At 43.8% G+C, this 27588-nt stretch overlaps 1 protein-coding gene across 2 annotated transcripts in view; it reads right to left on the reverse strand.

Moving 5' to 3' along the window:
* SPNS2 (sphingolipid transporter 2) overlaps window positions 1-27588 on the reverse strand; it is a 154954-nt gene that overhangs the window by 89097 nt on the left and 38269 nt on the right. For both annotated transcript variants that reach the window (XM_034752232.1, XM_034752231.1), the window contains exon 2: window positions 18742-18807. In XM_034752232.1, coding sequence (XP_034608123.1) covers window positions 18742-18807 — 66 coding nt within the window. The remainder of the gene's footprint in view (window positions 1-18741; window positions 18808-27588) is intronic.

The raw sequence follows: 27588 nt of genomic DNA on the forward strand, positions 1-27588 counted from the left end.
CAATATGTTTGTTTAAAAAAAAAAAACCCCAATGAATCTATGAATATATTTTAAAACACAGATAAGTCTTTGCAAACTGTGACCAACTTTCTTCACTGAGGTTAATTCAGATCCCTGTGAACTTCTGAACAGATAGCACAAGGACCAGGCGTGACTCTTCTGCTTCTCATTCTTTAGGGAAAGGAAGACATTTGTCAAATTACATTGGAATTCAATGGGCAGTAGAGGGACAATGTATTACACCTTGCAGAAAAGGCTTCAAAAGGATATTGGAAACATCTGATCTTTATTCACCTCCCTGCTCTAAACTGGGCAGCACATGGGCATGGGGTATAACTCTGAAAATCATGCCGTCAGCAGCTTTATGCTAATTCGCTTCTTTAGGAATACAAATCACTGTGGAATGGGAATACATGAAAATCCACAGGAGATGTGGATGTAAAAGCAATTGTGGGTAATTGCTATTGTTTAATACCAGGGATTTTGTCTCTCTTCTCTACAAGTGATTTATTTTTTTTAGTGCTAGTGAAAGATGCCAGACTGACAAAGGGCTCCCCAACCCCCAATTCATTGAGAGAAGTTACATGTAAATTTCCCCATGCTGCCCTTACCTGTAGGGGAGTACACTGCAGGGGTGAGAGGGGATTTCAGATTCCATTGCCCTATTCTACGGCCTGCCTCTGCGGCCATCGAGCATGAGAGTCAGTGCCCAGTGCAATGACAGTTTTGGTGATATGAATGCCTCCTGTCCACTAGGAACTGGACCAAGAACACGCTCATTTCACAGAGGCCACCTAGTCCGGTGATTAGCACCAATTGCTTCAGAGGAAGGTGCAAGAAACCCTGCAGTGGGCAGTTATGGGATAGCTTGCCTACAGGGAGCTTCCTCCAAAACCACATTAGTTACAGGCTGGGTCATGCCTTGAAGCATGAGGGTTTACATTCCTTCCAAAAACTTTACTTTACTTACTATATTTACTATTATAACTCTGTTATCCTTTTCAGAGTAACAGCCGTGTTAGTCTGTATCCGCAAAAAGAAGAACAGGAGTACTTGTGGCACCTTAGAGACTAACAAATTTATTAGAGCATAAGCTTTCGTGGACTACAGCCCACTTCTTCGGATGCATATAGAATGGAACATATATTGAGGAGATATATATACACACATACAGAGAGCATAAACAGGTGGGAGTTGTCTTACCAACTCTGAGAGGCCAATCCTTATAAATGTTCAAGCTCCAAGCTTTTTTTTTTTTTTTTTAAAAACAAAAACACTCCCGCCACACTCAGCCTCGATGATATTGCTTGTGGCACTAAGTTCCACAGGAGAATCACTCATTGCGTGAAAAAATGTTATCTCCTTTGATCGGTTTTGTATTTGCCATCTTTCAGCTTCACTGAATGTCCCCTTGTTCTGGGATCATGAGAATGGAGGCTTCTATTCCCCCATCTACCTTCTCCAGACTCCTAGTCCTTGTATATGCCACCACCACACTCCTTATTTCTGAAGGTGAGCAAATCTACAGTACACTGCTCATCTCTGAAACTGCTGCTCCAGGGAAGGAAGCAATTGGGGTAAGAGAAGGGACATGGAGACAGAATGAGAGTAAGGGATGGGTGAGCTGAGCTAGACATGCTAGCCAAGAATGTCTTGAGTGCAAATGAACTTGGTGTCTAGTTTCGTTATGAACCACCAATTCCTGTGTAAAGCTGACAAGAGACAGTCTGCGCTGGCATTTATCCCCTACCCCGAATTTATTCTCACTTATTTTATTTCCCCAGCTGTTATAGTCTTCAAGTCACTCCATGTGCACAGCTACAGAAACAGTTTATTTAGTCCTGACAGCATCTGACCCAACGGATACCTGCAAGGGCCAGGAAAGAGTTAAAACAGACACATTTACAATATGCCTGCTTCACTCCAGGAGGAGTGTGGATACAGCACACAGCAAATTAAATTCTCAGCTCAAAACATGAGCTGAACCTCTGGAATCTCTGTAGTCACTGTGTGGCTTTCCCTTGTAATAAAATAACACTCACCACATCTCTAGCTACTCTCTCTCACTTAGTTATTTCTAAGCCATCTACCACTGTGGTGTCTAATCTCCAATATATAGGCTTTCCATGCATTAACCAGTGAATCCTACACCCCCACCTAGGAGGGAAGTAAATCAGGCAGTGAAGTTCAGGACCCAATCCTGTGCAGTGCAAGGTATCCTCAGCTCCCACTGACTTCAATAGCAGATAAGCGCCCTTCACATACTTTTCAGCATTAGGCCCTATATTACTTGACCATAACCCCAGAGAGAGTCAAATTTAGAAAGTTGTGGCCTGAACACAGGACTAGGAGCCATAAACACTCAAGACGGATAATCCCAATTTTATAACCAATTCCATCATTAGGTACAGTATATACACTAATAGCCATGTGAATCTCTCCTCCTGCTTAGACCTGTTGCCATGGGTTTGCCAGTCTGTTTCTCCAAACAGCTAACAACCTTTTGCTGTGTCTTTTGCACCATTAGGTGAACACAAAAAAATGTTGGCTATAGACTGTAATTTGCAATTATGCATCAAGGGGGCTGCAGGACAAAGGGCTGCACAAATGGCAAAGCCACAAAGAAACACCTATGCTAACAAACAAGCTTCATCAGACAATGAAGAGGGATTACCGATCTTGTAAGGAAGCTTCTGTCTTACATTTGTAAATGGCTGGTGCTATTCCACAGACATTATTCACGGGCGATATTTTCCTGGCAGCAGTTAGGAACTGCATTGCCTCATGCAGTTATAAAGCAATCTGTTCACATTGGCTGGTTGCCCTTTTCAAAGGGGCAAATTCATTCAGGTGACTTGTTAAACTGTGACACATCCCTGGGTTCAGATAAACTTGAACTAAAACCAAAGAATCCCAATTAGAGAGGGGCCTGGGATGGATCACTATTGATTTATAAGGGGACCATCATGTTAACAGCCAAGTGGCATCACTGTGTGATCTGGAAACACCCCCAAACCTCAGTTCTTGGGAAATTCAGCTACAGAGCTTAACCTGAACTTTGCAATTCAGGAGCATCTCTAGACACACATCACAGCCTCTAGACAATATCAAGGCTACCAGCAATTCCAATTGCCATAGAGGGCTATTATTCTCGTGGTAAGTGTCCCCCATATTTAGGAGATCTATTCTGACTGTTATGCTCTATTTACAGAATTAGTGCTACCAAAATAAAAACAAAAAAACAGAGAGTGTAAACTACTGTATAGTGAAAGGTTTGCAAATGCAACATGTACTTGTGCATCACTGGTGACATTCATGTTAACTTATTCCTTTTTTTTTTTTTTTTTTTTTAAAAAAGGGTACCGGATGGCTCCAAGGATTGTTATTTGATTAAGGAGCCCATCACCAGATTGTTTGTTTCAATCAGGCCCAGTATGCAGTGGATACAAGTAATGCCATCTGATGGATGCTTAGTAGCTCATTTGAAATTAGTTTGTGCACGCAGCCCAGTCCTTTCCATGCCTTAGGGGACAGGTGTTTGCAGGCATCCTAAGATCCCACCCAAGAGAGAATCCTCATTGGCAGTCTCTGCAGAGGCCAAGGACTGAATGGACCAATGCATACTGAATTCGTGCAGGGAACTTGTCCTGCCCTTGCCAGCACTATATCTTTCCTGTAGTCTTTTGGGCTGTCAATCCAGCACTTTTCACCCACACAAAATTCACTAGATGCCATTGTGAAATAAAAACAAACCAGAAAATCAGAAGTGTCTTCAACATGCGACACGAGTGTTTTCTCAGCTCGCACGTACCAGATGTATTGTACTATGCTTACAATGGCTTGGATAATACATTAGCGAGCTCATAAGAATATCTCACTGGGGAGCTTTTAGTGTGAATTCAGCGTTTCGTTGTGTAACATTCTGCATTATCACCTCCAGCATCATATAAAATCCTCAGCAGGAGCGAGGGCAGATTTGGCCAATACGTTTCCCAGGGAAACCTGTTTTCTCTCTCTCTCTCTCTCTGCTCTTTGAGTCCTTCTATCCCAAAGTCAGCTCTTCCCCCACACAGGAAGTTTTACACAATATCAAGACTTTGCCCTTCTGCAGCACCCTCCCCATCCAAGGATTTCATAGCACTTCGCACATGTGATGATTGTCATGTTGGCTGACACCAAGGCCTGAACTGTGGACCTCTAGAGCTAAAATCATGAGTCCACAGCTTGAGCTAAAGAATCAGATTCTGTAGCAGGGGCTGTATCAGACTCATCCTCTGTGAATGGGGGACACCTAAGCATATACTGGTTCTATGTGCACATCAGTGGCGTTTGTCTCACTGTCCCTGGGATGCGTTGCAGAGCCAAGTTTTCAAAGCAGCTTTAACTCTGTGTTTAGCTTTGTGTGTCCAAACTCGAGCACCCCTCGCAAACAGTGGATTCTGAATGCAAATGATATTTGCACATCAAGATTGGAAAGTCAAGGAACTACCCCTACAGTGGAGAGTTAGGCCCAACAGGCCACTCTGAGGTTTTGAGCCTGGAAAAACAAAGGAGCCCAAATCTGTATGTGGACATCTTCAACAAGCAGTTTAAATTCAGCGGCCCTGAATGACATTTTTACTGTTTCCATCAGTTGGCTGAATAGGATTTCCCATTAGAGGAGCACCAGTTTAACCACACTTCAAATCGCATCTACAAGGGAATAGATGTATTGAAACAACTCACACAACACACGGTTCCAAAGCAGCAAAGCCTCCATCTGCCTGCAGCACTTTAACCCAATCCAAGGAACCGCATTAGTAGCACCACACAACTTCACAGCCCCTTACCCCAGCATTCTCACACACTGTGAACTCAAGCCTGGGGTGGACAAACCCATCTGGGGCAGATAATATACACTCTCCCCATTTCTCCCTGCCCACTGGCCCATTTTTGACTTAGAACTGCTATGCTTTTCAGAAGCATTCACTTCCCATCCCTGCCAGAACCAGAACTGGCAGTGCCAAGACACAGCCAGAGGCTGCTCACATGTGATTTCCAGTCCAATCCGCAGACTCTAGCGGTTCAGATCAGCATCCAAACCAAACTGAACTTTCTGAGGTTTACCCATCACTGAAGCATTCCTGGTGACCATGGTTATATAAGAATGCACAAGAAATTTTGGGCCACATCCTTCTCTGGTCAGGGTGCTCTCTAAGAGGAAATAGTGGAACACTGGTGAGGGTTTTCTCTGCTCTGCAATTCTTGTTGGCGAGGCAGAACTTCATGCAGTGGGCGTATAGTGGACCACACACTGCTGAGCCTTGAGAAAGAAGCAGTATCACATCCTGTTAGATGCACTGCAAAATGCAGCGTGTGTGTTAGCCAGCTGGGGAACTGGCAATAACCCATCGCCACTTCTCACTTCTTGGGGGAGTGTCTGCTGGCACAGAAGTGGGTCTGCCTACATAGCACTAAGGGTTACCTGCACTGGGGGGCTGCCCCAGTTCCAGCAGCAGTGGCCAGGGCAAATCGCAAGGGCAGAAAGGCAAAAATGGGATTTGCATCATTGCCGCTCAATCCAGTTCCAAGCACTGCTGCCAACTGCAGCTGGTAGCAAGTCATCCTGTCTGCACTCTAGGGGTTTGCATGCTGCAAGCAACTGCACCAGTGGCTGAAATCCCCAAGGTGCGCAAGGTCACAGCTGGAGTCTTGGAGCGAACAGGAATGGAGGAAAGAAAAGAGGCTCTCTGTACTCTCTCATGTATTAGAAACAAGGCTCAGCAGAGAGCAGGGTCCAGCACTTAGCTTTCTGCAATCTCTCTCACACCCCATGACACACTTCAGCCAGCAGGGCTACTCCACTTCACACTGGGTCTAGCATTTTGACAGCTCAGTGACAGTGATTAACGAAACCAACAGTCACAGGGCAGTAACCTTATATCAGAGGATGTGTGTTCACCTTACGATGAAGGCAGAGAATAGCCCCACAGGCCACAGCTTCCTTTCACATTTCCTCTGCCTGGCCCCCACATGACTAAGTCAAAAGAAACTGTATGGCTGGTCCCCTTATTTTGATTCTTAAAAAAAAATCACAACAATAGCAACACAGCAACACATGGATGTTAAACTCTCCCGCATTGCTTCTGAGAACACCCACCAGGGAGATGTCACTAATGACAGCACATTAGTGGGAGAAAGTGTTCGTAAAAAAAAAAAATCCTTTCAAAATGAAATCCAAAACCACCTAAGCAGATCTGCTGTGCAATTTTACCTGGAAGAGTGATCAGTCAATGAGGTGGCTCTGTTTATCCAAGTATGTATGTGGCCCCCCCATCATCATCACTCTTTCCTTCACCCCCACCCAACTAAAATCTATTTTAAGGGCCTGATTTTTAAAGGGTCTTCAACTCAGCTACCAATTTTGAGCCTGCAATTTACCCGAGGAGCAATTCTACAGGTGCAATTTATTCCATTTAGCATCTAATGACTTGCTTTGCAGGCACAATCAGTGAGTTAAATGTCTAAATGCTGTAAACTACACCTGTAAGATTGGAACAGTTTTTAAAAGCTAGGCCCTAAATACTTGAATTAACAGAGCTCAGCTCAATCAGACTTAGATTTCTCTAATGCATCACATGTCGTTCAGAAACTTAACAGAGGAAATTACTTTTTTTGTTCGTTTTGTTTCACAAGGCTGCCCTCTAACTTTCCCATCTTCCTCACACAAGCACTTACTGTGACAATGCCCATGTCAAACAGATAGTGTCCATCTTTCTTTATTGGGCTGAGTCAATGACATCTGATGCTACAGAGGGGTTTAGTACTGTTCATATTACCATGCAGGGCCAATAAACCTGCTGAGTAAAAAGGCATGAAGGTCCTAGCTAAATCCATCAATAGCTGTGATAAAACTGGACCATCCACGTCACAGTGGAGAGCAGCTGGGGAAGAGGTGGGAAGGGAGAAAAGCAGGAACTTTCTTTGAGCACATTACACACCTGCAACCAAAAAAAAGGAAAATCAAAATAATTAAATGGGGCCCAATTCTGCAGTCTGCACTCAGACACCACTCCTAGTGAAGTCAACTTTAATGGGACTTTTGCTGTCCAAGTAAGGACTTCTGGATGGATGCAGGGCACCATCTTTATACTGCAAAGAAAAGCCCATGGTGCCGAGCCTCAGAACCTGGGTTAATTGACTCTTGCTCATGGGGTAACAATAGCACTGTAGACTCCCTGCTTCGCTGGAGCCTGGACTCCAAGACCCTCCCCGCTCGCTGGGTTTCACAGCCCAGGTTCCAGCGGGAGCAGGAATGTCTACATTGCTATTTTTAGCCCCACAGCCCGACTCAATTGACCCCGGCTCAAAGACTCTGCACCATGGGTTTTTCTTTGCGGTGTAGACATACCCTCAGAGATCACTTACCAAATACAACTCATCATCTGTTATTACACTTCGAGACCCTGATTGAGATTGGAGCCCCAGAGTGCTAGGCACTGTACACACAGCCAGATACTGCCCGTCTCAAAGAACCGACTACCGAAATAGACAAAGGGTTGGGGGTGGGGAGGGAGCCAGAGAGGGGAAGTGCCCTGCCCAGGGTCACCCAGCAGGGCAGTGGATGAGCTGGGAACAGAGCACTTTTCTTCTGATCCCAGTACATTACCCTAACCATGCTGTCTGCTTAACGTAACTCCAAACCTACCCTTTTCTAGCAGTATTTCATTATAGCCACCCATTTAAACTGCATCTTTTATCTCGGCACAGATTGATGGAGAATTATCAATACAACTTCTGATTTGTCTCCAGCAAGTCTTTGCAGGATGATCAGATTACTATGAGTGCTATCAGTGAAACATTGTTAGACTGCAAGAGAACAAATGCGAGCTGCCACCACAGCTCAGAGTAACCCTCAACTGAGACATGGAACGAGAAGGAAGAGATGAAAAGGTATGTAAAGTAAATGCTGGCTGTGCAAGGAAATAAGTGTTGCATGAAAAGGTAAAGAGAAAAGATGGGAGGAAAGAAGTGATAAGAGCAGGCTGAAAATTTTCATTCAAAGCACTTTATTTTTTTTTTTAAATGAAAAATGGCTCCCCCACCAAAAAAAAAACCTGACATTTCCAAGCAAAGTATCCATTTCTGACTAAATGTTTCAAGTTTTCATAACCAAATAAAACTTTTTTTGCTTTCATCTGCCAAAAATGGAAACATTTCAAATGGAAACCAAAATATTTTCCTGCTTTTGGCAACTAAAAACAGAAACAATTCTGCAACTCTCTCCCCTTCCACATTCAGTTTCCAGCTGAAATTTTTCAATTCCCAACAACAAAAATGTTTTTGGTCCCTTGAAAACCTGAAAACTTAAGAAAATTTTCAGCCAAAACAAAAACTCATTGAAGATTTTCAGTAGAACAAAGAACATTTCACTGCCAGATGCAGTCAGGCTACGTAATGATGATACTATAAAGGAGGGGGACATTAGACATATTATAATCATACCACCCAAGTCGTATTATCGCACTTTTCATCCATAGATCTCAAAGCACTTTACAAAGGAGGTATCATTATCCCCATTTTACAAATGGGGAAATTGAGGCATGGAGTGAGGAAGGGATTTACCTAATGTCATCCAGCTGGCCAGTGGCTAAGCTGAGAATAAAACCCAGGTCCTCCTGAGTCCTAACCCAGTGCTCTGTCCACGACATGGCCCACTACTCGTGATTCTAACCATAAATGTAGATGCCGGGTATTAAAACCCAGAATGCTGATTCTACCTGAGTGTGAACCGTCTCATGCGGCTTGTGAGGTATTGCTAAACTGCAGTTAAACCAATTGACCGACCAGCACAGCCACAGATTCTGTGGAGTATTAGTTCGTTATAATAACCCTTTCCATCTTTGTAGCTAATTTCCTGCATCCAATCACTACACATGAGTCATTACAAACCCAGCCACAATAACTCTAACGAAGGCAAGCAAGCAACACAGAGCTCATTTCCTCTGGGGTTGAACGGTGACTACTCTCTAATTACACTGAAAATAAGGTGGCTCTCTTCACTATCAACTGCAGCATATTTTACTACTAGTCTCACCTAGGCAGTTACTCAGGGATAGATCTCTCTCACACACACGCACACTTCACTTACATAGATGACTCCAAATCAGTGCAGTTTTGTTCAGACTCCTCTTGTAGCAAGGACAAAGCACTCCCGATTACGTGCTACAGAAATCGAGAAGGGGTGGGGTAAGTGTGAGTAAAGGTGTGTGTGTGGGAAATCTGTCCTGAATGGCTCCAGCAATGCACCTCTTATGCAATTCAATGTTATTGCTCAAGTTGGAAACCAGTTCTACAGGTTAATAACACTGCTAAGGCTGAGCAGAGGATCGTGCACTTTTAAACACACTGCTCTGGCAAAAGCACTGAATTCACTGTCTCCAAATATCTTTGTCCTTGAATTGTAATGGTTGTACAAAATCTACATGCATGTATGTACCTGTTTGTGCAAAGACTCAAACTGAAATGCAGCCACTTCTGATGTAGAAACATCACCAGCACACAGCAACAATACACAATAGTAGAGCCAAAGAACATCATATCAGACTGGAACCAAATGGGGAATTTTAGATAGGCAAAACTGTCACTCACTTGGAATATGGCCAGGACATCCCTGTGACTGCAAAATAAACGTCAAGGTATTATCAGTGACTGCTAGCTGTCTCACAGAAAGACAACACCTTCAGCATCACAGAGCTCTTGACAATATGCTGGGTTGCTCTATTCATACCGAATCAAAGGAAAGAATGACACCTATTGGATCAAACACCCACCTCTATCATCCGTGCCGCCATCTAACCACACTGGATTTGTCTGGAAATCACTGATCAAACCTGACTGCCTGTCACAAGATTTGAGCCTAAATGAGTATGGTTGCTTAGTTTTTTCACATCATCCTGTATATGTTACCCTGCAGAGAGCTCTGCAAAACTGCAGGTTTGTGCTTTGAGAAAATGAGAGAATTATTGCGGAAAAAAATTAGGACAGAAAAACCCTGATGTTTTTTGTTAGTTGTTTTTTTTTTTTTTTCGTTTTTTTCTTTTTTGGAGGGAGGCGCAAAAGATAAGAATCTAAAAAAAAAAGTGCTTTGGGATTCCCAGGGGTGACACACAGTATGTAAATGAAATGCATTAAAAACAACAACTGTATTCTTCTCAGTATTAATTCATATAAAGGCCTGGATGAGGAAAAAAAGGGGAATTTTTTTTGGAAAGATCAAAATGGTTGGTTTTAGCATTACCAAAATGAAATGCTCCAATTTTTCAGTCAAGAAAGACATTTCATTTCAGAATTTCACTCAATTTTATTAAAAAAACCTCACCAACACTTAAAAAAAATGTAAAACTTTGAAATTGAAATGTTACGTTTTCAGGTCAACCTGGAATGAAAGGTTTCTTGACATTTCTTTTCACCAGAAACTTTGAAACACTTCCATTTAGGGCCGACCTGAAACAAGTTTTTTTTTTTTTTATTTATTTTTTTTATTTTCAGCTCTGCACCCATGCCAAATAGTCATTGTACAGATCACTGGTTCGAATTTAGCCCAGACGTTAACTAAGAAGTCATTGCAATCTGAAGCCTTGATTTAGGAATGCATTTAAGCACATGCTTCATTTAAAATATGGGCTTAAATCCCACCAAAGTCAGTGGGACACAAATATGTGTTTAAGCGCTTTCCTAAACTGGAGCCTGAAGGCGGCTCAGTGAGCGAGTTCTAGTCTAGTCTCTAGTGGGCCAACGTCTAATACTACCAAAACCACCATTATAATTGGCGGGCTGGCCAGAGAGCCCTTTGCTTGGATGGAATGCAAAGTGAATAGCTTTCTCACTCATAAGCTTTGTCTTCACCAGGAGAAAAGGTGTGTTCTTACCTTGTGTTAGTTACCACATGTTAGTACTACAAGGTAAATTAATGGAGACAAGGCGATTCGTAGTTTTCACACAAGTTAGCAAGTTGAGGTGAACACTAGGCTCTTGCATAGTCTTAACCTTGACTTGCTAAAGTGCAAAAACTACCAACTGCCTTGTCTACACTAGGGCTTTACCCTGTGTTGCTAATGAGCGGTATCTAACACAAGGTAAGAACTTATCTTTTTTCCCTAGAGAAGACGCATCCTTAGGACATGTCTACACTATGCCTTATGTCGACAAAATTTACGCTGCTCAGGGGTGTGTGAAAAAACGAGCTACCGCCGCTCGTTTAGTGGTTTTATGTCAACAGGCGTGCTCGCTCTGTCGGCATAGGGCAGCTACACAGCTGCATCAGTATAGCTGTGCCGCTGGAAGTTCACTAGTGCAGACATGGCCTTAGTGTTGATCTCTCTATAGCGCAGGGCCAGGCACACTGGCTACATATTGTGAGGGGAAGCTTGCACTGCCCCTGCCCCTGCCGCTCTGATTCTGTGAGCAAATGTAGGACCTCCTTCCCCAGGGCTGTGAATCCAGGACCTCTCACCAGTGCTATATTCACTTCATTTATTGATTACATTATTTAAGAAGAGAGACCCACCCCACAGAAATTAGAGAAGTTAACATTCCACCAGAAGCCCTAATGGTTTTTACATCCACTTTAAAATACCCTGCCCGTCTCTCCTCAAATACCTCCTCAAACGCTGGGATTTCATCCAAATCTTTTATAGCGGGAAATGGAATATTTTAGTTGTTCAGTTGCTTTATGCAAGAGCAAATGTCTCTCTCCCAATAAGCAGGATGCAAGCAACTGGCACGGCAGACATCTAGAGCACAGCGTAAATACGGTGCATGAATAGCTCAGAAAGGGAAGAGTTGCCTGTATTGCTGTTATTTTGCAACCCAGACATTTAGGGTTTTGTAAAATCTTCTGCCAATATGAACAAATGTACATTGTGCATGTTTTAGATTCAGGCTGATTTTAACTTGGGGTAGTGGTGGTGGTGGTGGGGGGTGTAATTTGGAAACATAAACAAGCCAAAACTAGCCTGTTTTTACTAAATATTGTCCTATTTTTGAGCAAATGTCCAGAGCATTACAATTTTATTTTGTAAAATGGGAACATTTTAATGATTCTAAACAAAACGTGAACATGTTTTTTTATTTAAAAAGGGATTTTAATCGAGCTATTTATTTTTGCAAACATCTAGTACAGAAATACTAGTCAGATTCACCTCTTCAAAAATAAAAAGGACCACAAGAATTTGTGAAAAACATGCTGGTGATAATCAGCTTATGCATCAGACCTCCCCAATCTGCCCCAACCCTGAGCTGTAAACAACTGCCTAGAGAGGCAGTCTGAAGTGTAGTTGTAGCTGTGTCAGTCCCAGGATATTAGAGAGACAAAGGCGAGTGAGCAGGGGCGGCTCTATGTTTTTTGCCGCCCCAAGCATGGCAGTCAGGCGGCCTTCAGCGGCATGCCTGCGGGCGGTCCGCGGTCATGCGGATTTGGCAGCGTTTCTGCGGGTGATCTCCCCCATCGGTGTAGAGCATCTGCAGTAACAGTACCCGCCACTGAATTGCCACTGAAACACGGGACCGGCAGACCTCCCACAGGCACGCTGCCAAAGGTTGCCTGACTGCCGCCCTCACAGCGACCGGCAGACCGCCCCCCGTGGCTTGCCGCCACAGGCACACACTTGCTGCGCTGGTGCCTGGAGCCGCCCCTGCGAATGAGGTAGTATCTTTTATTGGACCAACTTCTGTTGGTGAGAGAGACAAGTTTTCGAAGCACAGAAAGGGGATTAGTGAGTTGCAGATTGTTGTAATAAGCCATCCTAGGCCATTAACCCCCTCTTTTTGTCCTATGACTGCAGAGGTGTGAATGAGCCATTCTACCTTGAATGATCTCATAAAATATGTGCAAAAAGAAGAACAGGAGTACTTGTGGCACCTTAGAGACTAACAAATGCTATGCATAGCTATGCATCCGAAGAAGTGGGCTGTAGCCCACGAAAGCTTATGCTCTAATAAATTTGTTAGTCTCTAAGGTGCCACAAGTACTCCTGTTCTTTTTGCGGATACAGACTAACACGGCTGTTACTCTGAAACCTGTCATAAAATATGTGCTAATTGCTTATGCTAAACAATCTGTTCCACTTTGCAAGTCCAATTTTTGACCAGTCCTTCCCACAGATGCCCCAGGCCCGAGTCCCATGCTCACTTTGCTGGTAGGAGTATAAGAAACCTCAGGGCACGGCTTCACTGCCAACGTGGCTTGTGTAGTCGTGGCAGAGCGCTGGGAGAGAACCCACCGCCACGAGGGGAACAGCTACCAGCGCTGAGCGCTGGTGCACTGTCTACACACTGATGCTTTGCAGCACTCAGGGGGGTGTTTTTTCACCCCCTGAGCGAGAAAGTTGCAGGGCAGTAAAGTGCCAGTGTAGACAAGCCCTGAGTGGCTACATTTGCAGCCTTGGATCCTATAAAAACGCTGCCCATGTTTTCCGCATGGATCTGCTGAGTCAACTCTCAGGAGGTGGAGGGAATGCAGATTTGCAGACACTTTGCTAAACCACTTCCACATGGAGGGTCTAATAGGAAATGAGCCCTAGGGGAATGTGAGCTCAGGTCAAACCTCACATCACAAAGACGCCCTGGAAAGCTATCTACTGAACCGGATTCAAGGGTGGTACTCTATTTTCTCTCTACACAGGACAGCAAAGCATGGTTTCCTGTTGTGAGTCCTTTCAGGCTACTCCCTTCCTTTCCTCCTCTTGTTCCTGACCCTATCGGTCTGGCTTCAGGATAGCAGGACTTCCTCTTCTGATATCACCAAAGCCTTCCTTACGATAGCCACTGTTATTGCTTTTCAACCATCCCCACCTGGTAGTCTGAAACGGACTGCAATACCGGCATACACTGTGCCCATCTGCCAGGTGGCTTTACGTGCCTTCCCTCTGTCGTGCTCAGAGCTTGGACTGATTAGTGTTGGAAGAGAATGGTGCTCATTAAGGAATCTCACTTGGTCAAATTTTGAATCCGTTAAAATGTTATAGGTTCAAAAGTTGGCCCTGGGAGCTATTCCTGGCTCTGCCCCAGGCTACTGTGTTTCCGTGGACAATTCCCTCCCTCCCTCCCTCCCGAGTGCCTCATATTTGCCATCTTTAAAATGGGCAAACAACATTAGCCCTTTCTTGTAAAGCAGTTTGAGCTCTGCACTGGAAGCAGTGAGTAAGAGACAGGTACTAGCATCATCAGCTCTGTGTTCCACTTAAGAGAGACAGGGGAAAAGGGCAAAGAGAAAATAAATCCACTGTTGGGAGGAAAGGAAAGTAGGCAGTGTGAAAATACAAGGGTGATACCAAAGCAAGGAGAGAAAAACATTTTCATCATCATCAGTACAATATAGTATACAGGGCACCCATTCATATAGGTTGGCGTGTAGGTATCGGGTACCTTCATCCCCAAGCCAGAGCACAGGTTTTAATTTTCAGGTGTGTCTACACAGCAATATAAAACCTGCCGTTGGCCAAGGCCAGCTGACTCGAGCTTGTGGGACTGAGGCTACGCACACACGACCGCTTACGTCAGTATAAGTTATGTCGCTCAGGGGTGCGAATAAGCCGCATCCGAAGAAGTGGGCTGTAGTCCACGAAAGCTTATGCTCTAATAAATTTGTTAGTCTCTAAGGTGCCACAAGTACTCCTGTTCTTTTTACCTGAACAATGTAAGTTACACTGACCTAAGCAGGTCAGAGCTATGTTGGTGGGAGAAGCTCTCCTGATGCAGTAGCTACCGCCACTTGAGGGGGCTGGAGTAATTAAGTCGACAGGAGAGCTCTCCCCCATCGGTGTACAGCGTCTTCAGTAACAGCACCACAGCTGTACCACTGTAAGCCCTGTAGTGTAGCCACAGCCTTAGGCTAGGGCTGTATAAATGCAATGTAGACTTCCAGGGTCAGCGACTTCGCAGGATCCTACAGGACGGGCTCCAGCCCAAGCCCAGAAGTCTACACTGCAATTAAACAGCCCCTTAGCCTGAGTCCCGCGAGCCTGTATCAGTTGGAACGGGCCAGTCACAGGTGTCTAATTGCAGTGTAGACATACCCCTAGAAATTTGAGTTTTGAAAACACAATTCAGGGGGTTTTCTAAACCAAAAGAAACAAAAACAATTTGACCTAGTTTTATAAACCTGATTCCCCTCTCTCCCCCACTTTCTGAGGTTTATAAAGCATTCAGCTCCAGGAGCCTCTCTCTGCCCCAAGCACTGTTCCAGTCCCACCTCCTTCACACCTCTGCACTATGGAATCACCTTTTGCGCAGCACGGCTTATAACAATCAGATTGACCGATCCCAGCTGCCCAACTAGCCAAGAGAATTCTATAACACGTCTAAATACCAGCCAGCCTTATCCACTCTCTGCACAGCAAAGGCTACGGGCAGGAAATGAAAGGAACCTCAAGATAAAAAACCCACACAGAGCAACACTCATGCACAGGCCCCAAGGATAATTCAGCACAAATGATTATTATTTACATAACAGCAAGTGCATGTAGCACTTTAAAAAGAAAAAAAGGCTCAACTCTCAATTTAAGCGTCATAAAGAGATAATTGAAGTTCTGGGGTCGACATGGTTACATGCCTATCACTCAAAAATACCGAGCAAACAGCAATCGTGATCCATCTGTCAGCGTGCCCTTCGCTGTCGCAGAATCCTCGTTAACAGAGATTACTACATTTTGACGGCTGAGGCATTAGAATTCAGGGGAGTTTGCCACATGAGGCATTACAGTGCTCCTCAGAGCAGCTTACGTTACAGATCTGGTATGCACATGAAGTCCTAATTAGCACAAAAAATAAAACACAACTCAGGTTTCCTCTCTTCCCTGCCAGGATACCAGGCACCTGTGTTATCCAGAAACATTCAGGCACAGAGACTGAGAACAAGTGCAAGTCATTTCTGATGTGTTTAGACAATAGTGATTTGAGAGACCGTTCGTACATGTGCGGATGAGTGTATGAATTCAGGAGCATATGGCTTGCCTTTGGAGGATTTATTTTCTTCCTCCTCTGTTTTGGGTTTGCAATACCATCGGGCGCAAAAGAACTGTCTATGGCATTTTGTCTGATCAGCTAAGAGGTCTTTTTTTTTTTTTTAAATGAGAAATTAGCTTGATTATTTGATGAGCGATAAGAACTAACAAAGGATGTCATATTATTTTTATTCCTCCACGTTAAGGACGTTTTAAATTAATTTGCTGCTCATTAAAATGCAGGATTAAACACCACGAAAACTGAAATCCTGCTTTTATCCATAGGGTAGGAAGAGGATGAGCAACCTTTCTCCCCACCTCACCCCCAGCGATGACTGGAGGGACCACAGGCTATGTCTGTCTCTGAGGCCTTTTCGCTCTTTGGAAGAGGACGGATGAAGTCATGAGTTTAAGGAAGAGGACTAGGAGCCGCAAGCTCTACTCCTGCCTCTGCTGCAGGCTTCCTGTGCAACCCTGGTCAAGTCACTTAACTCTGTGCTTCAATTTTCCCCATTTGTAAGATGCAGACAATAAAAATTAGCTTAACACTTGAGGGCCCAACCTTACTGACATGAACAGCCACTTACTCTGTGAACAGCCCTATTAACCCTGTGCAAATACTCACAGGGTAAGTCACTACTCAACCTAAGTCAGAATGGCAGGATCAGGCCCTCGCTGTGTTTTTATATCCTTGGAGTGGAGGTGCTACAGGAGGTGCCTGGACATCGAGAATCGGACCAAAACCACCAATTTGTCACAGGTAGGACACTGGTCACTCATCGGATGGGACCAACTTTCAGAGCAGCAAAGAACGAGAAGATATTTCTTTGCCAAAGCAACATTTGGTTGCTGACAGAGACTGCTGCATTCCCACCAGTAATCTCACAATCTGGGAAAAGACTGTGACATCTAAATGGTATGTTTTCTGACAGCCTGCCTGGTTTGCTACAGAAATCAATACTACTACTACTTCTCACAATTAATATATGAGATGCCTCCAGGAGCCCAGCTCTTCCTACACTTGCTACTTGTAAATAATCTGTAAAAGCTTCTCATCCAGCGAGAGAAGTGAAGATTAAGTATTTACTTTGGAGGGTGCCATTTTCTGCCAGAATGTTTTATTGGAGGTGCTCGGTGTCTAATGGTGAGCTGAGGATCTCTTCCTCGGAGCAGAATAAATAAATAAAAATAACTGCTGTAGAGGAGGGCCTAACAGATACCCAGTGCCGCTTTGGGCATAACTGATTGATACCACTTCTAATTAGCAACATTTGTAAAGTTCAGGCCTTCTGTTCCTGACATGTGTCATGCATATCGGTTTAGCTGAACTCGGCCGTTCCAAGAGGCGTGCAGCTGGTGGAGTATTAAACAAGCCATTTAGTGCTAGCCTGCAGACCTCTCTGCAATTTGCTAGTTTGCTACTAGACTGGCATTCCCACCACTGCCATTGGAGCTACACCAGAGGTGCAAAAGTTTTAGAAAAGCCCTACTGTAGGTTATTATTATTTATATAGCAATAGCACCCAGGAGCCCCAGTCATAGACTGGGACCCCATCGAGCTAGGAGCTGTACAAACTCAGAATAATAAAAGAGTCCCTGCCCCCCAGAGCTTACAATCGAAGATCAGGCCTAGGATTCCATCCACTCCTTTCTGGGAGATGCACTCTATTCCTACGCTACGTGTACACTCCAGAACAGGGCTATCAAACAGAAACACCCACGTGCAATAGCAGTAGCACCATCCTTTCAGGACTCCAGCAAACAAGTCTGCCATCAGCTTCCCAAACCAGCTCTTTTCCTTCCTAATATCGCATTTGCTCTGTGACTGTGTCAACTCCTCCCCAACAAAATCCAACACTTTGTTATGACCGTCCACCTGGGGCTGCCCTTCAAAGTCACCAAGTTCAGCCACTTGGCTGAGGTGTCAGTCAAGACTACACCACACCCAGAGGTCAAAATGTACAGGTTTATTCTGTGGTTGACCAAATCCATCTGTAGTTGTTTGCAACACAAAAAGGAAGTGCACTTAGATTTTAACAATCCTTCTCACTTCAACACAAGGACAAAAGTGCCTGATGTTAGTGGCTGAAAGTCAAATGTGTCTGTTTTCATCAACCAACCCAATAGGATGCTGAGCTAAGTGGATACAATGGCTGTTAACCCTTTCTGCAGTTCTCAGTGCCGTATTTATGTCAATAAAGTTAATGGTTTCATATCATCATGCTAGCTTGTGCTACACATGATTATGAGACCACACGATCAGCATGTTCTGTGCACCACGCCGTAGGTGATGAATACAACCTGCCCACTCCCTTTCAGCAGAAGTTTGAGTAATAGGGCCCCATTGCTGACCTATAATGTACTCTCCCTAATACAAGTCAAGGTGGCGGTCTCTCTTACTGTGGCTTGGTACTTCTTTGCCTTGATTCAATTCCCACAAGCTACCTGAACAGCGTCATTCACTCACTCTCCCTATTGTACTACACCATCCCTACTGTATGCGCTGGTAAGCGGACGCTGCAGCTGGCTTCGCCAGCCCTGCCCAATGCCAGTAAAAATTTGGATGCTGCAAACGAAGCCACTGCTAGCCGTAAGCCAAACATAGCCAGTCAGAGTTAGGAACAATTTGAAAGCCAATTATGATTTAACAAAGCAAATATGTTCATGCAAGGGTAGCACGACCTTCACTCAAGAAACTTTACAAAACAACACATAAGGAAGGAAAAAGAAACCTAACAGCCGGGAAACATGCTCTTACCTGTCTGTAGCAAGCCAGCCCCACTGTCTTTAACTCCAAAATGCTGCTGGATGTCTAGCAATACACCTGTAGAGAAAATGGAGAGAAGAAACTCAGTGCCTTTGTCCTGTGAAATGTACAGCAGAGATATGTGGTTTTGGGCAGCAACAATAGGGTCTGCAAAGCCTGCAGCAACTCACAACACGCAACAACGTTCAAAACCTGTGCACTGACTTCTTCTTTCTTGTGCATGTTTGTTACTTTTGGGGTAATTGGGGCAAGTAAATTACCAATAGGTGTCAGCAGGTTAAGAGAGTGCAAAATGTTCACAATGAAACCCAAATGCATGAGAAGCTTGCCTTGCCCTGTTCCTTATTTATTATTTATGTTGCCAAAGCCCCAACACCTAGGTGCTGTGCAGACACACAGGGAGAGGGGGTCTCTCACCCAGAAGAGCTCACACTCTAACAGGCAAGACAGACAAAGGGTGAAAGAGGAATCAGAGGCATGGAAGTAAAGTGACTTGCTTAAGGTTATGTAACAGGTCAATGGTAGAGCCAGCATTAAAATCCATGTTTCTTGATCACCAGTCTAGTGTCTTATCTACTGGACCACACTGGCTCTCAAAACTCACATCAGGTTCTTCAAATGTTTCACCATGGTTTGCAAACTTTTCAAGCAAACCTGGGACTAGTTTCAAGTGACACTCTGTGGGGAGGCAATGCAACCTTGTGTACAGGACTCGTTATAGGCGACCCAATCAGTCTTGGGCAAATCCCCTCTCTGAGCCTTGGTTTCACCATTTATCCAGCTCTGGTGAACTCTTGTTTCTGATATTTTTGGGGGAAAGAAATGAAATCAATGGTTTAGTACAGGGGTCGGCAACCTCTCAGAAGTGATGCGCCGAGTCTTTATTTATTCACTCTAATTTAAGGTTTCGTGTGCCAGTAATACATTTGAACGTTTTTAGAAGGTCTCTTTCTAGAAGTCTATAATATATAACTAAACTATTGTTGTATGTAAAGTAAATAAGATTTTTAAAATGTTTAAGAAGCTTTATTTAAAATTAAATTAAAATGCAGAACCCCCGGACCCAGGCAGCGTGAGTGCCACTGAAAATCAGCTCGCGTGCTGCCTTCGGCACGCGTGCCATAGGTTGCCTACCCCTGGTTTAATAAAAAAAGGGGGAAAAGTGACTAGATCTTATTTTAAAATAACTGAACAAAATACATCAACATGCACCCACACACAGTCCAAACACACTGGAGTGTTACATGTATATTTTGTAGGAAGTAGCTACCTTATCCATCTAGATTCTCTTACTGCACCCAGCACAGGGATACGAAGGCCTCGCGAATTTAGCCATATGAATGATGTAGTATAATCACTGAGTGCAGCCAGGCTTTACAAGCCATAACTCAAGCTGTGCTGAGTTGTTGCAGCATAGTCTTTTACAGTTACTTATGATGGGCAAATATCTCCAAAGGTTCAGAGGTTCCATTTGGGACAGATAAGGATCCAAAGGCTTCCATGCTTGTCCAAAGTTGAAGCAAAGTTACTCCAACTTCTCTGGCCTGAAACATGCACACTCACTTGCTTTCTCAATTTCTAGCATGTCCTTGTTTTGGCCAGATAGCAAACAGCACATAAATAGCCTAACTTGTGGAACTGCTGCTTGTGGCTTCTACCAAAATTAGGAAATACACCTGTCAAGGCTGTATCCCCACTTTGAACTTTAGGGTACACATGTGGGGGCCTGCATGAAAACTTCTAAGCTTAACTACCAGCTTAGATCTGGTCCGCTGCCACCATCTCAAAGCTAATTCCCTCCCCTGGGTAGCCTTGAGAAACCTTTCACCAATTCCCTGGTGAATACAGATCCAAACCCCTTGGATCTTAAAACAAGGAGAAATTAACCATCCCCCCTTCTTTCTCCCACCAACTCCTGGTGAATACAGTTCCAACCCCCCTCGGATCTAAAACAAGGAAAAATCAATCAGGTTCTTAAAAAGAAGGTTTTTAATTAAAGAAAAAAGGTAAAAATCATCTCTGTAAAATCAGTATGGAAAATAACCTTACAGGGTAATCAAACTTAAAGAGCTCAGAGGACCCCCCTCTAGTCTCAGGTTCAAAGTACAGCAAACAAACAAAGATAAACACTTTAGTAAAAGGTACATTTACAAGTTGAGAAAACAAAGTAAAACTAAGACGCCTTGCCTGGCTTTTTACTTACAAGTTTGAAATATGAGAGACTTGTTTAGAAAGATGGGGAGAACCTGGATTGATGTCTGGTCCCTCTCAGTCCCAAGAGCGAACGAACTCCCAAACAAAGAGCACAAACAAAAGCCTTCCCCCCACCAAGATTTCAAAGTATCTTGTCCCTTTATTGGTCCTTTGGGTCAGATGCCAGCCAGGTTACCTGAGCTTCTTAACCCTTTACAGGGAAAAGGATTTTGGAGTCTCTGGCCAGGAGGGATTTTACAGTACTGTACACAGGACAACTGTTACCCTTCCCTTTATAGTTATGACAACACCGAGACGTGTGCTCTTCCGATCTGGAAAGTTTTCCCCAACTCTATTCAATCCCTAAACACTTTCAGATCCAGCTCAAAAGCTGGCCCTTGGTTTTATCCAGAAGGATTCTGCTCATCCTTAAGGGTCGTTAGAAGCAACTCTCAGAGTTAACTGGATCTCACTGGCCATAAAACATCTTACCTTTCAGAACAGTCAGGAGTTATGCCAAACAACAAGAACAAAGACAGATGAAACAGGGACAAGTATTTCCAGAAGGCATCTGGGACGATAGCAGGAAAACTCGTGGAATAGAAAAACGTAAAAAGGAACAAAGAGAAGGAGAAAAGAAACCCATTGTGTGTCCCAACTGGGTCATCTAATAATGCACTATTTACTCCAGTCAACAGCATTCAGATTGCTTCTAAAATGACTCCAATCTCTGTCCATCAACAATAATTTAGTCTCATAGCCTCCACAACTTCCTTTCCTTAATTCTCTGAACGACAGAGAGCTTTATATGTCTGCCCCGAGGTAGCATCTCCCTTCATTTCTATTCTTCTACTTCGGCCTCACATTTCTCTGAAAGCATTGCTGTGTTTTACAATTTCAGGGTGTACACAATTCTACCAGTCCCTCCAGAGCTTTTGTTTTGTTATTGGATCACAGATAAATCTCCACTGTCACAATTCTTCAGTCACCTTCCCTAGGCTCATCCCATTCCTAGCCTTCCACCATCCTTTGCTACTTGCTTCCTTTTTTGCTTTGTTAATAACTGAAGTAGAGTCAAATAGGCAGAATCTGAGGGCTGAAAATAATTTTGCATCTACACAGTGTAACCCACTGGAGTCAGTGTGTTCTATGCTCCCTTTGATGCCTGAGCTAAAGAGGGTACAAGTCTGTTACAGCTAAAGGGCCTGGCTCTCTAACCCAAGCTATCGTAATTCCTGCGGTCGGTTCAATCCCTGGTGTTGGCCAAATGGTGACTATCATGTAAGTGGGAGCTCGTCTGGGAACAGACAAGTAAGATGCATTCAAGGAGGGTATAACTACAGTTTCCTCTTTACAAAAATGAATCCCATCAACATCCCCCAAAAGAAGGTAAATTATTACCCCATATTCCCTATTGGGAAAGGAATACCACCTCTACTTAGCTACGCCAGAGTTTACCATCACCCCTCAATCTTGCTCAGCTGCCATGACAGGAATTGAACCTACTCCTGCCCATACTCTCTGCAGCCCAGTTTCACACAGCTACTCCATCTGGAGATGCAAAACAAGGCAAGGTCACCAGAAGTTCTAAACTCCCTATGGTCTGATGGAGGCGATGGACATTACTCCAGGAACAGTAGCCAAGTCAACAGGAGAATTTTCTTGTCAACCTAGCTCTGTCAACTGGGGGTTAGGGTGATTCAACTGCATTGCTCAGAAGTGTGGATTTTTCACACCCCTGAGTGACGAAATTATACTGACCTAATTTCCTAGTGTAGACTAGGCCTGAATGTTGCCTGTCGCCCCTGTCATTGCACCCCTGAGCTGAGCGTTCAGAATTCAGGGATTTGCTTGCTCTACTGGGTGCATTTTAGGGGAGCTGTGGGGTTGGGAAGGGCTCTCCACTCGTCAGTGAAATACAACAACTGAGCCATACTCTTCAGGTCCGGGGTGGGGTGGGGAAACAGTCTCATGTGGTTTATGGAGAGCTGTGTGATTAATTGGCATGACTTTCCTATTGCACTTTAAGCCCGTTTTGTATTCCCTTTGGAGCATAGGTGTTTTGATGTAGGATTTGGAATAGTAAATTGCAGGCAGCAGGGAGCCGATGATGTAACACATGCACAGAATGAGTTTCTCTCTAGTGGAAGAGAGAGCATTCCTCCTCAATGTGTTCCTATTACGCTGGGAAAACACTCCTGCCTTTCCTTCTTTGCTCAGCTCTGGTTATTTCTGTCTGAGTACCACCTATCAGTGACTCACCCAGATCTTTAATAAGATTCAGGGGCACAATTAAGAGAGGATACATTTTTTTTTAGAAGCACGTAAAAACAGAAGCAACAACAGTGCCTTTGTCTTTTCCTACACTGCTCTCAGATCTGTGCTGCTAGACAGCAGGAAGGTGGAGATAATCTGGACCTCACACCAGGGCCACGGGAAACAATCATGTTGTTCCTTGAGCGGTGCATAGATGTCTCCCACTGGAGCACAACAACTGATGCAACTGAGGAAAGGGAAGCAGCCGAATGTGGCAGACAAGGCTTTTCTAATTAGAAAGTTCATCTCCGTGTCTCAGGAGGAGCTGGGAACAACAGGGACTAGCTAACAGGTAGGCAACACCCTTCGTGAGAAATGGCCTCTTGCCATGAACTATTACTGTAGGGGATGTGTTTACGACACACACATACAGATTATTATTATAATTATGGCGTGTTATTTGTCAAGCACCATCACTGTGCTCAGGCCTGAACAAATACACAGGAAACATGGTGCTTCCTTGCCTCAGATAGCTTATCCCCTGTTAAGTGCTCACAATGTGCTTGGCGCTGCAGAAGACAAAACACAGGCAGACACAGAGAAGACAGTATGCAGTATAAAGCCCAGAGGAAGAAATGACTAGAATTGTTTATTCTGACTATTATAATTAGTTCAGTTATATTTATCTAGAGCATTATCACTGTGATAGCTGAGCACCACTTCTAAACTTTTTGTTAGGACATCAGAGCCTTGAAGGAGGGATCTGAAGGAGGAAAAGGAGAACTGGAATGAGCATTTCATACACAGGGAGCAGTGTGGAAGAATGCATGGTAAAGCAAATGAATGGAGAATTGGGGCTGACATCATATGCCTCCGGAGTCTGAGGTGTCTGACACCTGACTCGAGATCCAGATTCCAATTTGGCAGATGGCTGCTTCTCTCTTTACAATAGCTTAACCCCAAACCCTAATCTGAAAGGCCCCATCTCTGCGGCACTCAGATTCCAAGTCCAGTTTTTGCAACTTGTTGTTAGTCCCTAAAATGCATGACCTTGCACTTTTCACTATTACATTTCACTTTTCACTATTCCCATTTCTATTATTCCAGTTTTCAAGGTCATCTAGATCTTCTTGTATGATATTCCGATCCCCCTCCGTATTGGCAATACCTCCCAACTTTGTGTCATTCGCAAATTTTATTAGCACACGTTCACTTTTTGTGCCAAGGTCAGTAATAAAAAATGTTAAGTAAGATTGGTCCCAAGACCAATCCATGAGGAATTCTACTAGTAATCTCCCTCCAGCCTGACAGTTCCCCTTTCAGTATGGCCCATGGTAGTATCCCCTTTAACCAGTTCCTTATCCATCTTTTAATTCTCATATTAATCCCCATCTTCTCCAATTAACTAATAATTTCCCATGTGGAATATATCAAATGCCTTATTGGAATCATGTAAATGAGATCTACTCAATTTTCTTTGTCTAAAAAATCAATTACCTTCTCAAAGAAGGAGATCAAGTTGGTCTGGCACGATCTACCTTTTGTAAAACCATGTTGTATTTTATCCCAATAACCGTTCACCTCTATGTCCATAACTACTTTCTCTTTCAAAATTTATTCCAAGACCTTGCATACAATTGAGGTTATCCTAACAGACCTGTTGTTTCGAGGATCACTTATTTCCCCCTTCTTAAAAATAGGAACTATCTTACCAATTCTCCAGTCATAGGGTATGACTCCCATGTTTACAGATTCATTAAAAATCCTTGCTATTGGACTTGCAATTTCATGTGCCAGCTCCTTTAATGTTCTTGGATGGAGATTATCTGGGCCCCCCCAATTTAATCCCATTAAGTTGTTTGAGTTTGGCTTCCACCTCGGATGTGGTGATTTTTACCTCCATATCCTCATTGCCATTAGCCACTCTGCCGCTATCCCTAAGCTCTTCCTTAGCCTCATTAACAACTGAGGCAAAGTATCCATGCCTAGATAATCTTTAATCTCCACTCTATCCTCAGTGCTTAGTGGTCCCACTTCTTTCCTTATTTTCTTATTTATATGGCTATAGAACCTTTTACTATTGGTTTTAAATCCCTTTGCAAGGTCCAGCTCTGCTTGGCTTTTGGCAGTTCTCACTTTATCCCTACACTTTCTGACATCCAAGAGGTAAGCTTTCCTTGTTGATCCCTCCCATCTTCCATTCCTTGTAGCTTTCTGCTTTCTCCTAATAACCTGTTTGAGATGCTTGCTCATCCAGCCTGGTCTGCAACCCTTCTCTATGAATTTTTTCTCCTTGCTTGGGATGCAGGCAACAAATAGAGCTTCTGCAACTTTGACTTAAAGTAATTCCAAGCCTCCTCCACATTCAGATCCTTGCGTTCTTCAGTCCAGTCCACTTCCCCAGCTAATTCCCTTAATTTTTTTATGTTAGCTCTTTTGAAATCAAGGACCCTAGTTGCAGGTCTATTTTTGTTCATCCTTTGTTCATCCTTCCATTTAGTTTAAACTGAATTAGCTTATGATCACTCGAACCAAGGCTGTTGTCTACAACCAGTTCTTCTGTGAGGTCCTTACTACTATTCACCAACACCAAATCTAAAATGTCGGTTCAGCATAACTGCCTAGTGCTGGATTTCAAACTCTGAAACAGGTCGTGCTGGGCACTGTCGGAGACCAGTTGCTGGACTAGACAGGAATTTCTATACTGGATCAGACTCTATTCCTAGGATTTGAACTATGACTGGAAGGACATCTGACAGAGGGGTAAAAAGGGTAATCCGAACATAAGGTGGACGTTAGTCTTTCTGAAGCCAGGGCCCAGCAGAAATGTCACTTATTTCATCCCTAAACTTACACTGTCGCACATATAACCTCATGTTCCCGATCAAATGGAGCAATTGGCTATATCCAAAGTGGCCAGCATATTCCTTATTTTTTAAAGGCATTCAAATCCAGGCTCTTCACCTGACAAATGGTCTATAACTAAACAATGAGCTGCCATGGCCAGGAACTGATGATGTACATCAAGACACCCTGAGGTCACAATTTCCATAGCAAAGAGGCATTATGGTTTCCCACAGAAGAACCCCTTATTCCTGTCCCCCAAAACAACCTGCCATTCTATATGCATCCGAAGAAGTGGGCTGTAGTCCACGAAAGCTTATGCTCTAATAAATTTGTTAGTCTCTAAGGTGCCACAAGTACTCCTGTTCTTCTTTTTGCGGATACAGACTAACACGGCTGCTACTCTGAAACCTCCAAGTTGAAATTTCAAGTTGAAGCATGGCTTTTATTAAGCACAACGAGGGTTTTCTCTGGAGAAGAGCTGCTCCTGGAAGCAAAATGGTGCGCTCACCAGGTTTTAATCCATATAAATGATAGTGCTTCCAAAGATGCGTGGAACAGAACAGGGACAGACTGTGTGTAGAGTAAAGAGCTATGAAATGCAGCTAGAGAGGCTCGGACCTCCCAAAAAACACAAAAGGAGATTTCAGCCTGACAAGCCATGGACTGAAGACTACAACACACACATTTTAAATGCTACCTGTGTGTTAAGATCCTATTAGCAAACTTTAGTTGCTATTAATTTTAGAAGTATTAATTTTTAAAAATGTGTATAACTGAAAAAAAAACAAAACCCAAGGGCCTTAAAAGGACATCACAGTCCAAGGATACAACTCACTACACTAAAGTACGGAGCTAGAGATGCCAAGCTAGGATTCATGCCCAGAGCAGTAACTCAATCCCCCACAATCCTGAATTAAGCAGATAGGGGAATGTCATATACGTGTCTGACAATGAGCAGACAGATACAAGGCATAATGGTTAATAGTCCTACTCATGGCACCAAAGCCATTTCCCCAGCATTATCCTATTGGAAAGATGACACAGGTAAGCCATCAAACAGCCATCCAATGGAGTGCAACTTTTGGCCATAGCCAACCCGGTCTGGATACAAACCAGTGATCAAGGCATGAGAGATTCTAGAACACATTACCACTCCCCTGAGCTATTCAATCACCCCTTGTGTGTGGGAGGAAGGGAACCCCCAGGGGGTAAAACCAGAGTATGTCATTTCCCCTACACTTCTCTCCTCTGATTACTGTTTTCACTTGCACTGTATGCAAAATACTGCCAGGGTAGTTTCTGGAGGAACAGGGAGTGCATGGCCTACAAATATTTTCCAGCCATCTTCATCATTATAAAGGAGACGCATATGAAGAGATTCAGCAGAGACACAGCTCATTGTGGGAGCATGTCACTGAGACAGTGTCATTATCTCACAGCCCCAACAAGGAAACAGTCACTCAGGAAGGGGAAGAAGGAAGGGAAACGCTTATCTGTCCCACTGGTAATCTGATTGAGTTCTGGTTTGAGGTCCTGGTTTAG

This window comes from Trachemys scripta, chromosome 18 (genome assembly GCF_013100865.1).
Source record: "Trachemys scripta elegans isolate TJP31775 chromosome 18, CAS_Tse_1.0, whole genome shotgun sequence".
Lineage (NCBI taxonomy): Eukaryota > Metazoa > Chordata > Testudines > Emydidae > Trachemys > Trachemys scripta.